Source organism: Eufriesea mexicana, unplaced genomic scaffold, assembly GCF_001483705.2.
Source record: "Eufriesea mexicana isolate 0111107269 unplaced genomic scaffold, ASM148370v2 scaffold22879, whole genome shotgun sequence".
Taxonomy (NCBI): domain Eukaryota; kingdom Metazoa; phylum Arthropoda; class Insecta; order Hymenoptera; family Apidae; genus Eufriesea; species Eufriesea mexicana.
Genome location: NW_016929935.1, coordinates 206,224 through 219,790, shown reverse-complemented (window position 1 = coordinate 219,790; position 13,567 = coordinate 206,224). Strand labels below are relative to the sequence as shown.

At 32.6% G+C, this 13,567-nt stretch overlaps 1 protein-coding gene across 1 annotated transcript in view; it reads right to left on the bottom strand.

Moving 5' to 3' along the window:
* Nucleotides 1-13,567, bottom strand: part of CAP (Cbl-associated protein) — a 205,044-nt gene that overhangs the window by 23,918 nt on the left and 167,559 nt on the right. Inside the window, exon 26 of the mRNA XM_017909794.1 lies at nucleotides 13,484-13,543. Coding sequence (XP_017765283.1) covers nucleotides 13,484-13,543 — 60 coding nt within the window. The remainder of the gene's footprint in view (nucleotides 1-13,483; nucleotides 13,544-13,567) is intronic.

The window sequence follows — 13,567 nt, the reverse complement described above, 5'->3', positions numbered from 1 at the left end:
GATAAACACAATTGATCACACCTTGGCTAGTTTAATTGGCTGACTGGATGAAGAAACAGCTGCCTCGAAAAGGGAAACGAATCTCTGCGAATCGACTCACGTACAAATTAGTTTCTAGAAACTCTTGTTAACGAGACACGAAAACACACCGACTCAGTTTTCCAACGGATTTCTCTGCAACAACGATCAAACGAAGAAATTTGTATCGTATTACAAATCATAATTGCAGAAATTTTCCGAGTAAGTTCTGCATCGAGTTAGAGATTTCCTTTGTCAAATTGATATATGTACAATTGTACTGTATAATTACAAATCAGAATATATAATTCCATATTATTAGTACATATAATAATTGTAATAATTATGATAAAAGAATATCGATTTTTGAAGAAAATTCTCTATCCAGTTAGAAATTACAGCTATCAAAGTAATTTTTATACAGTTACAAATTATAGATTAGAAATTAAGAATTATTAGTAGATTTATTAGCAATAATAATTATGACAAATTGCAGGATGTTTGTATAAAGAACTTCTTGGATGTATATTTCAATTTTCCTAGAAATTATTATTTTGTATTTCACTACAAATCACTTCCATTTCAAAACGCCTCATAAATTTTCTGCACCTATCGACAAGTAATTATACTTATCTAATTATTACAATATAATACTGTAATATCTCAATGAACAAATTACCATACGAAGAAAAACTCTGGTAAGAAAAGAATGCAACATAAGAAACCGTCATGCTTCAGCATACTCTAGACACGATAATACATTAAGAAAGTAGGTAATAGAGATTTACGATGGACGATTTTCTATATGATCAAAAAAAGAACTCCACGTAACCAAATTTCGTGCAACGGTATATTTTCAACTCGCACTATTACATAATTGCCTTCCAGCTATGGACAACCAATCGCATATATATATAATTATAATTATATATAAAATTATAATAATCCCTCGATTATTACAATATAACCATGACATAAATTATAAGAAATAATGGCAGTCCTACAATTATTTCGCTATAATTATTATTCAAGAAAATTACCAATGTCGATTTACGATTATCAATTGATAAATTCTCAACATCCATTAACAGTCGATTCCTCACAATTTTTCGATAAATAAATTTCCACAGGATCAAAATCTCGTCCAAAAATTGAATTCAACAAAAGAAAATAGCATCATATTTTATCACAGTTCATTCAAGATAATTCATCAAGAAATTAGTCAATATCGATTAACGACCATCAATCAATAAATTCTCGATACCTGTTGACATTCAATCTCTCACAATCCATCGATAAATAAATTTCCCAAAATCAAAACCTCGAAAAAATAAAGAATCAAAGATTTAAAAAAGAAAAGGAAAACGTCACGTCTCATCATTCTAGATGCACGATAATCCGCACAGGAAGAGTAGGCAATATCGATTTGCGAGGAAAGATGGAGAACAGGGTAGAACGTAACGAGTCGTCTTGGTAACACTTCCTCTCCGCTCGTTCCGAAATCAGCTCCTCCGCTCCTCGCGAGGATCGCGCGAGTAGGGTGGAAACGGAAGTGATCGCGACCGCTTGCACCCTCGTTCGAAGCGGAAATGTTCGACAACCTATTTGTAGTTTCGCGCCTACTTCAATCAAACGCTCGACGAGGTTACTTCGTTACGGGATCTTCCTTTGAGAAAGGTGTTGCCCGCACGCTCATAACCCGTATTCTATTCAAATGAGCAACGCCAGCCCCGAGCACCTCTCGCCGAGCTGTTTGTTCCCTAGTCGCAGACTTTTTTCTCTATGAAGCAGCGATTTCACCGTGAATTACAAGCCGCTCTAACGAACCGCTTCTTTCGGTCGTTTTTATCCACGCCGTGCCATTGTCCACGTGGATCTTAATGGTAATTAGAGATCGAAGAATCTTCATTGCTGCTGTTGCTACAGTTGGGATAATTGGGAAACCAGTGGTACGCTTATTATACGGAATTTTCGAACCGGTAGAAATGAATTGCGTTGGTTGGTATGACTCGTGATCGGTGACTCGAAATGCTTCGGATTCTTTTGAAGAAGGTGATGAAGATAAGATATGGATTACTGATATTTTTAGAAAGCTGATAAGCTTTCGAGTGAGAAGATTGCTACGCGAAAAATGTCTTTCAATTTTATTTGGAACTGTAGCACTTGTAAATTGTTTCACAGTTCTTTTTACGATGAAAATTGAAGAATCGAGATTTTAATATTCTTCTCTCAACTGAAGAAAACCAAATTTGAATCATGTTTTCAGACGCTATTATAACACAGCAATGAAATTTTTTTTTATTTTGCTTCCATTTTATAACATAAATCTGGTATGATATAGGCATTATTTATCGAGTAATTAATAAGCGTATCAGGTAAATATTATTATGAGGACATACTATGAAATATCGTGAGTAAATACAGATATTTTATCTTAAGAATTGTTTTTTGAATCGCAGTATCTTCGAAGGTCAAGATACATACACCTTCGAACGAAATAAACATGATCCGTCAATTAAATTTACGTTTAAGTACTTAACACTTTGGTGTATCTAAATATTTGTTAATTATTAAGTATAATATTAAAATAAAGGTCAATATAGCTGCTACTTAATAGCATGTATAATTATACGCAAACATTAAACTAAACTGAGGCTCTGAAAATTCTTCGAACTACAATATTAAATTTTTCCATTCCACGATGATTCCATTTTTAAAATGGAAGAATATAAAATATAAAATATAAAAACATAAAAGCCTCCAGGCTCGAATTTCCGCATAAATTGATATTTCTTATCGATATCAACCTTTCATTTATAAATGAAGAAATGACTCGTAATAATTTTTATAATCAGTCTACAAAATTATCAAAAATTTCATTCCTTTAAACCAACACTCCCAAACGAATAATCTTATCTAAAAGGACAGTCAAACTTTCTGTTTTAAATTAACACACTCCAAAAAAATAATTTGATTTAAGAACAATAATTTTACACAATCGATAAAGATTATCTTTTATTTAAAAAGAAATCAAACTCTATAGGAATAAAAAGATCTACGAGTAATAATTTTATAAAATTGACACAAATTAACACTGACACTTCCAAAGAATAATTAAAGTTAAAAGCAATAATTAACGAAATTTTCAAAAATTGACAAAGATGTCCTTCTCGCGGTTGACACTTGTAAAAGAATAATTTATTTAGGGGGACTCGTGATTTTCCATTGGACTTCAAAACATGCCAGAAATTAGAGCTATGAGAGGGAAGAAAATTCATCGAATCCCTGCACCATCGATCGCAATTTCGTCACGTGTCTCTCCCATTAAATTCCCCCGTATAAACTTGTCATACGAAGCCTCGAAAAGCCTCTGTTCGCGCACAAGTTCGTAATTAAGATTCAAGGTATAGATGTTGAACTCTGGAGACGTTGTTCGTCGATGACCTTGCACGCGTTCCTTCGAAAACTTCAGCCATCCTTCAACTCACCATATTTAAACGGAACCTCATACCTATTTATAATCCGACATGCACGTCCGATTTCTTTTACCGTAACACCTTTCGTGTTATCCGATCACCGTACACGATAAAACTGTCCCCCCACGGTTCTTACAACCATAACCGACTCGGAACCCCGACAGAATTTCAAGAACTTCATTCACTAGCCCACTTCCACTTATCACGTGACATCACTTATTTACATAGTCGATACTGCACTTCAAAAGGATTTCATTCGCTCGATCTTCGTTTAAACGAAGAATATTTCACTCTGTAACCACAATAATCTTTCTTTAAAAATTTTTTTTTTAATTTTAAGTTTAAAATACGACGATTTAATATTATAGTATATTATAGTATAGCATTATTGAAATGTAGCGCGAGGAATAAAAATTCTTGAGTTTGAAGCAATACAGTTTTAACGTGCAAGGTAATGACCAATCTGAGGTTGTTGATTAAATGTAACTTATTTTGATTAGGAAGGTATGAATTATTTAAAACTATACGTGACGTCAGTTTTAAAACGAATTTAAGGAATTATCGAGTTATCGGAAATATGACATTGATCTATATAATAGTTAACCAAAAATTGTTACAGAAATATGAACAATTTTAATTTACTCGACGAAGGTAAGAATTATTTAAAAAGAGACGAGATTTTCTTGTAAAATTCTGTATGGAAATTAAGAGAATTATATATTTTATGAATAAAATATAAGAATTAAAAAATTTTTAGAAATATCCTAATCGGTACAACGATAATTATTTTCTCGAAAATATAAGTAATTTTAGTGCATTTACAGAAACTAAGAATTATTTAAATAAAAATACAAGATACTTTCCCATATTTCCATGTTCTGAGAATTTCATACTGCATGAATATCACAAAGATATTACGTAACAGATTTAAGAAGTTCTCAAGTTCTCAGAAATATAACCCTAACCTTGACGACAATAATTAACCAAAATTCGAGAAAAATACAAGCAATTTAAATCCACTTGTAAGAGCTAAGAATTATTCAAAGACGCACATTACACATTTCTTTGAAATCCCACGTGATTATTAGGTTAAAATTACAAAATCAAGTAGTAACAAATTGAAAACAAATTCTGAGAAATATAACTTTAATCTTCGTAGTAAAATCAAATAATTAAAACAAAAGATTACCGAGAAGGCTAAGAATTATTTGGAAATGTACACGTCATTTTCTTCCAAAAATCCTCCCAAAAAATAAAAAATATTCCGAATTCTCAGAAATATAACTCTAACCTTCGCAATATCGTAACAATTAGCCAAAAATTGTCACACTTCCCTTCGAATTCCCGCATTTCTGTACATTAAAATCACCAAACCATCCCCAAAGAGCAAGTCTAAAAACATTTCAATCCCTGCACCCCAGAAAAAAATCCAAATAACCCAAACCTTCCCAACGAATCAACGACAAAATAAAAAACCATAAAAAATGAAAAAAGCTGAAAGTACACGATCGATCTGAACCAACTCGTTAATGATTAAATAACTGGAAGAACTGTCAAAGCCCGGAGAATTTTGCACACGCGAGGGAACGGTGGTGTAGTGGAAACTGCGCGATTAGGATCGGCGCGACGCAGCAGTCGTAGCACTGGCTACGAGCGCAGCGAGGTAACACGTTGACGGAAGAGTTGAGGAAGAGACGCGGAAGAAACGTGGTCGGCGGTATGATACGCGGCCAATAAACGTATCGCGTGTCCACGACGAACCGTGGCGAGCACTTCGTTGCTGACTAACAACCAGCCTTCTGCCGCGAAACCAGCCGATCGTCTGCCGCGGCTTTTCGCGCTCCCTTCTCTTCGTCTACGGCCACGTTTGCTCCCGTGTCATCAGTATTTTCGACCACTCGAATTCGTACCGAAGGTCAGTCGTGCGTGCATGACCAACGCAATGGTCATGGACTTGTGGGACGATCGTTGAGCGGAATGCTGGTAGGTTAGTGGGTTGATCGTGGGTGATCGGTTTGTTAGCGGTGTGGTGAGTATCGGTGATTGACCATGTGATTTTAAATATTTATGCTAAACAATAGTAAGTAATTTTGAATGTTTATATATATTTGTATAGATAAATTATATGTGGGTGTGTCTATATTTATGTAGCTATGTACCATATATCACAGTAGATATGTATATACATTTGGTCTCTTTCCACACAGTGGATATGTATAGAGTAGAAAAAGGGTTATGTAAAAATTGATTTGCAACGAAGTGTAAAACTTGTTATAAAATAACAGCCAATTAATATAATCACTTGCTATATATGTTTCAGGAAAATGAAAAAAACAAACACTGTTTCACTGTACACTACGATATCTATGGAAGAAGGGATTTAAAATATTCCTACACGATACCAAGAAAAAAAGTAAAAGTAGGTAAATGTAAATAATTGCTTAAAAGTGAATAAAACGTGTCAAAATATCGTGTAACTGTAAAGTATGTGAGAAAATACCGCGTAAAAAGGAACCCTATTATATAAATATACCATAGTAGTACTTTTACTAATATAAAATAACACTTGCTTCGTTCCACATCCTACTTTGCATATGGTATTTTACTACAAAAAAATATAAGATATAAATAACATAAAATTATATACAAAAATATATATTTTTATGTTGCTACAAAATAATTTCATTGAAAAAAGGAAATTTGTCTCCGTTTGATCGAATGAGTCGAAAGAAAATATCCATTGAAATAATAATAAATATATAACACAATAACAAGGAAGATTAAAATTAAAATTAAAATAAATAAAATTAGCAATAATAAAGAATGTAATATAATAAGACTACATAAATAAAATGTAATAATCAAAAGAAAGATCTATCTTCAAGAATGCTATTTTTCCAAAAATTTCCATTAATTTTATATAGAAATGAACTTGTAATTAACTTGCTAAAGTGTTAACTGTCTACGTGTAGAACGTATTACATGTAATTATATGTACGTGTTTGAGTGTTTTGTTTCGCATTATGTTACATGTACATTTCACACTTTGAGATGGTAATTGTTTATAAGAATAGCGATTAAGTCTGAAAAGATGCATACTTTTAGCCTGCATTTTATCAGTTCTAATGCACCGTTACAGGGTTAGGTAATTAGTGGGGTATCAAGATGAAATGAGGTTCTAGTGTTAATTATGAGAAGGTAACTCGAATGTACAATAATTAGATTTTGTAAATATTTTCTTTACAATTGTGACTATGCATCGTTATGTCATAATCCCACAATTTCATCCGTGTATAGTAACGACACACTGAACATAAATACAAAAATTTTCAAAATATTCTGCTCATGGAATTCGAGGCACGTATGATTTCGAAAATTTCGTATAATTTAGATGATCTTGAAAATTTGACGAAGAAATTTAAAATTATTGACATTGGAATACAGAAGACATAGAAACGAGATTTTATTAGCTGCTGTCCTCGATTTATTTTTATTCTTGAAATCTTTAACTTTTCGTTCTACGACGTATCAGAAGATTCAAGGATTTCAAGACTTCCAAGATTTTCAATTCTATTTTGGTTTCAAAACAATCTCAAGACAACTTCAAACTGGGTGTTCTCAGTAAGTTTAAAATCTTAGAACACTTTTGTTCAATGAACATTTCAACCGAAAGCTGCTTTAATTCATTATTAACCGAGTAATATATAATTATTGCTCAATTTAATTATTATTTCATAGATGAGAGATTTATTTGCTCGCTGAAGATACAAACCAAAATATGACACTGTATATAGAATAAATAATTAGCAGCGACAGACCAAAGAAAATTTTTTAAATTTAACAAACTTCAGGAATAATAAAAATAATAAATAAACTATGTTTTCTACATAGTAATTAAAAATGACCTCATCTGCAATACCGAAGAAAATTAAATAAAGAAAAATTTAGAAATAATTTTTCATTCTTGAAGTTAATATTATAAATAGAATTTAAGACTCACGTGACACCCATGGACTAACATTTAATATTCAAATTTCCAAGACCATAGAAGTCTTCGTACCGCCTGTTTTTGCGACTGTTTTCGTAAAGACGATATCGAATGTGGTATATTTTCAGGCTCAACGTGTCCGAAAAATGAAATACTTAATTTTGGAAGTGACGTGTACAAGGTTGAACGTTTCATCGATATTATTTTGCATCCACGTCGCGCGATATCGTGCAATAAGGCAGCAATTAGCGCATCCGACTTCGAAACTACGTTGTATCTTACAGCTCGCACAATTTTGCAACTAATTACTTGTTTAATTCCAGGGAAGCACGAAAATACCCTCTGGATGTTTACACGCTCTTGCAGCGACCGTTCCGCGATTTTAATACGTTCATGATATTTTCAGCGAGGCACACGCGCACGAGTGATCTCCTTCGTTTCCAGAATTTTATCGATATGGGATTCGCGGCACGAAAGGCCACGTGTATCCGCCACGACACGCGATAATTGAAATTTCCAATTTGTAAACAGATTACACGCGCTGGAGAATTCCACAAATGTCGCGTTATCGACGACACGTGAATCGCTTTGTCGCTGTGTCTGCTACCGAAATGAAAATTCGCGAATTATTCGCGATCGCTTTATCTTTTCTCGAGGTAAAAGATTCGAACACTAGAATGTTTGAAAATATCGAAGTTCGATAATTCGAAAATTTGGAACTGTGGCAAATACGAGAATTCGAATATACGATTATTCAAAAAAATAATAATTCGACCGATTCGAGATTTCGAATATTCGAGTGTTGTGAAATACAGAAATTCGGGAATTGAGAAATTTGTGGAAGCAAGAATCCGAAATCTCGATAATTCTATAATTCAAGAATTCAAAAATTCAGAGATTCGAAACCCCTGAAATTTAGAAGCGCGAATATTCGGTAACTCGGAAATTCGAAAATCTGAGGATTCGGAAATTATTTATACACTGCACGAACATTTCCCTCTTAAGAATTTATTATCAGTCGGTACACTCGAGTACTAAACAGAAACACGAATATTACGTTTACTGGAAACTAGCCAATACGCGATAAATAAGCACGCAGGTGCACGAGCACCGATCAGATTATATACAAAAATGTCGCCTAAGCGAGGGGAACCTGCCGGTGTAAACGCTTGTCAGAGATTAGATAACTCACAGTACACAATCGATATCTCCGTGATATGCCTCGCTTCGCTTTTACAGCATACAAGCGAGCGTGATTTCAGCGAAGAGCAAACTTAAATGTACGAGCTTGATTATTGTCAAGGTCTGTGTGGGTGAAATGAATGAGAGGCGTTCAACGAGTGAATTTTCACGAAAAATCCAGCCGAGAGATATTTAAAAATGACAGGAGTTTAATATCGCCAAGTTGTGACCAATATCCTCGCGAATGTTTAATAAATCGAAAATCTCGCGTATATTAAATATTATACTTTGATATTACCATGTCCGAATATATTGTGCCACGGGTTACAAACGCGACTCGCGAAAATTCTGGCAATTATTGAATATGTACGATAAAGAAATAATTATATTCTGACGTATTTATAAATTGCAAGATTTGCAACGCGATTTTGAAATTATTTTGAAATTCGTATATTGAGAAAAATTGTGAAACGTATTTTATTTTAAGATATTTATCACTTGTATTGTATATATGATCGTTGTATTAAAATTTTATTTATTAATTCCCTATTATAAATTTTGTCATTTAACTAATAAATAGTTAGTTAACAACAATTATCGTAATATTGTTATATATTATTATCGAATTATTATTAATACGATTTATTATTTATTACTTATTCATACGTATATATTTTATGCTTTAGCATCTCATATTATTCGATTCGTTAAGATATTAATTGAAATTGAAAGTTTCTTTTATGTGCCACGAATGTCACAAATTATTTGAAAAATTATACCAAATAATAATGTTAAACCTCCTTTGTGTACTGCTTTTATTATCAGATAAAAAAGACTGCTTTAGACGTGTAATTATCGAAAGCTGTATTTAAAACAAATTTACAACGTCATATTCGACTTTTCCAGCGATTTTAGTGACGTAATACAGAAATTTATTTTTGTCAAAAAATATAACAAACATACTGCTTTCTTAACACTGGAACCACGTAATACTTCTCTGTATATAACATGATACAGCTTCTGAATTTTATTTTTGTAAAAATGGAGGAGGATTCATCTCTCCTTAATATACGTTCCACGCCCAAAACGTCACGAAGAGTGTCATATTTTTTATCAGGTAATATTTTATTTTTATAAATTTATTTTTACTTTGCTACTAGCATTCGCGTTACGAAACGCGTATTTTTAAACTACGAATATTTCTTCCTCGCTAATTTTCCTCTTTCTATTTTTTAAAGATAAGGGATATTGTTACCATTTAGTATGTAATTCGAACAAATGTGCCGAGTTCAAAGTGGCAATTGTTCGACTCTATCAGTGAATACACAATTCTATCAGTTTCCTCGTTCGAGGAAAGCATTTCGATTAGCCAAGTTCCCGTGGAATAACATTTTAGATATGAGGGCATTTTAAATAATCCACACTAGCCAGATAAGGGAGATAAATTTAATAATTTTGTAGCGAAAAAATTTTACGTGCGAATTTGCATTTGGGTTCGTAAATTTGTAATATTTATAGCAGAATTGTTTTTCGAATAACTTTTTCCCTTCTGCCGTATTAAAAAATTTTTAGCATATATTTCGATTATTTGAGGCATTTTTAAAATTTTATTTAATACTCGTATTACGATTATTAATACTCCAAAGTTAATAATAATTCATAATATTCACGGGATAATTGTTCTTATAACTGATTTTCTTTTTCTGTTAATTAAACTTTACCAAAATTGAAATTAAGAAGTATTTGAAATATTTTGAGAATTTTTAAAACATGTAAGTTTTACTAATCCCTGATATTTTAAAACCGCCTATAATTTATAATATCCATAGGACACATACTTTTAATAATTTCTTTTTATATATATATATAGTCCAATTTTTATATATAAATAAATACTTATTTTATTATCTATAATATTTAATTGCCAATAAGAATAATGTTTTAATGACACACAACCTAACACTTGACTCAACCTTTAACTTCTGCTCTTGCAACACAATGCATTAATAATTCATCACACTAAACTTCCCATTGAAACACTACTTCCAATGCAACGAATGGAACAAATATCACAGCTCAACAAATTTCATTCTCTGAAATTTATAATTTCTCCAATGAGAAATTTTTAAATTTCCCTTTAATTCGTACAATTTAAAAATAAATTATTATTCCATATTTAATTATTTAAAATACGTTCGGACGCGAGCTGCAATTTATTTTATTTCCCGATAAAGTGAATTCGACATAGGAGATCGTCGTTTCACTTTTTACGCTTTTCGTCGTTCGTGACGAGAAATCATGGCACTGTCAGCGTGTCATTGAAAGTTCCCTGACTCTCCGTTAGTCAAGCGCAAGTACCTATTAGAACTTCCGGTATATCGTTGTTTCTTACAACTGCAGATGACAAACTTGGGAAAATCATCGATCACTTATCGAGTACAATGAGGCATGCCCCAGCGCGGTTAAACGCAAACCATACTAATCAACTAACGGAATGATAAAACACGGTTTAGCGATATGTGCCGTTATTGTGCACCCGATTGCCCTCTTTCCATATGTATTGCACGCGTTAATCCCTGTGTTAATGGACTTTTAATGCATTCTTAATCTGAGTAAGACTAAGACTATTGCTTGTTAAGAATATTTATCTTGCGTAATGCTTTTAAGGATCACGAACGTGTTAAAAGTAGAAAATTATAGAGCAAACGCAGAAAATATGCAGAAAAATTAATTTCTTGAATTTTTGGTTTTGCAACATTCGTGTGGTAGAATATCTTCATTTCGGAAGATTTATGGTTACCGATGTTTCGGTCTTTAAAATTTTTCTGTATTGGATTCTCATATTGCGAAATTGACAAATCTTCAGATGTGAAAATTTTTTAATTTTTTCATTTGCAAATTCGCATATCTTTCCAATTTTCCAATTATCGAGTTTGTTAATTGTCAAGCTCTCGTATTTTCCAATTGTCGAATTTTCAAGTTTCCCAATTCCCGAGCTTTTTAATTGACCAATTTTCAGCTTCTCCAATTATCGAATTCCTGAAATTTATCAATATTCGAGTTTTTTTAATCGTCAAACTCTCGAATCTTTTGAGGTTCCAATTTTCAGAACGTCAAGTTGTCAAATGTTTAAACTGTCGAATTCTGAAATTTTCAAACCTTTAAACTGATACTCTTTTTTAATTTAAAACTCACAATTATTTGGTTAAAAGAGTGTTAGATTTTTAAATTGTCTTCGATTTTAAGATATGAAATAGTTATTTTTAAAAAAGTATTCTAATGTTTCACAAAATGTGAAATGTTATTTAGCTTCTAATATTGCTGAAGGATTTATTAATACAGAAATAGTAAGATCTCTAATCACTGAAAAATAATCTATCTCCAATATTTAGAGTAAATAACTAAACACATCTGAGTCTCTAAACCAATATAATCGTGATACAAAAATACATCAAATGTGCAATTTTTAAAAACTGTTATGTGTATACATATTAAAATTTACAATGATAAAAATAACCATATCTATCTTTATTTAATAATCAATATATAATAATAATAAAAAATTTTTACTATATTTTCCTCACTATCTTCTCATCCATCTGTATCTTATTTAAAATTTAATTCCTACACAGATTTTAACGGTATTCTCATTTTTTTTTTTTTTTTTTAATATTTTAGTCAACACTTTTAATAATCACAAAGTTAGATCACACGACGTTACATGCAATATACATTTCATTAAAAAGTTCGGAATTAGAAACTAACTAAACATGCAGCAACATTAGCTCAAGACCTTATCAGGAGGAGTTTCTCTAATTTCATAAATCCTACAAAACCTGAAGACATAATGTCTTCATCACGATCAATATTACTTTTGATAAACTAACATTTATGCACGACGTAAGTTTCTATCGATCACATTAATTCAAATGCCTTATAATCCAATTTTTATATTACAAATTTCATTTCTAGTCTAATCACTTCTAGATAGAACTATTTCAGACGATTCAAGGTTAAGAATATATCTCGAAATGCTGTTCACAATTGACTCTACTTTTACATTTCTCGAATCAATAACGTATCTACCGTCAACACAATTCTGTCAAATTAAGTTGTCATACGAAAATACATTAATGTTTCATATGTCAAAATCAGAATAAATGAATGGAAGTAAAATTTCGAGTTCAGCTCGACACAGAAACCCAGAGAGTGAATTTTAATAAAGACATTCCATCGTGTGAACGTTGTTTCCTTCGTTATCGACCCAAGAAAATTAGCAAATAAGTCAGAAAATCGTCTGAAGCAACTATTACGCCTCGCTTACAGTAAATCGTACTGTACCGCTAAATCGTGGACAATCATGCACGTACAATTTGCCATTCGCGAGTGCCTGCACAGCCTTCCCGCGCTTTTTTCGTAATCGAATCACTGGCCGATTCGTTGCGAAACAATCGCGCGCTTCCCCTAACGTAAACGGTTGCGTTTCACGTCATGCACAATGAGCAAATTTCATGCTCTGTTTCGTTCGAACAGCGGCACACCGCGAGAATAATTCGAGCAGCCTGGAACGAATAAAAGGAACAAAGAAAGAAAAGAAGCGATCGATCGCTCATGGCCATGATTTGCCAGCGCGAGATCTTCGGACCGTCTGGCTAGATCCTTCATAGGCAGACCTCGATAGATGCCCGTTCCTTGCGAGAAGGAACGAGATTTTCCGAGGGAAATGAAGGCGAGCGAGAGAAAATGAGATGCGGCGTGTGAAAAGAGAATGAAAATAAATTAAAACGGAGAAAAGAATATGATCAGCATGTAGCGTTACCTTGGCAGTCGTCTCTGAAGTGTTGAGATTTTGGCGGCGGCGGAGGTGCGTTCGAGTATTCTATGGACGAACCGAAACAAAGAA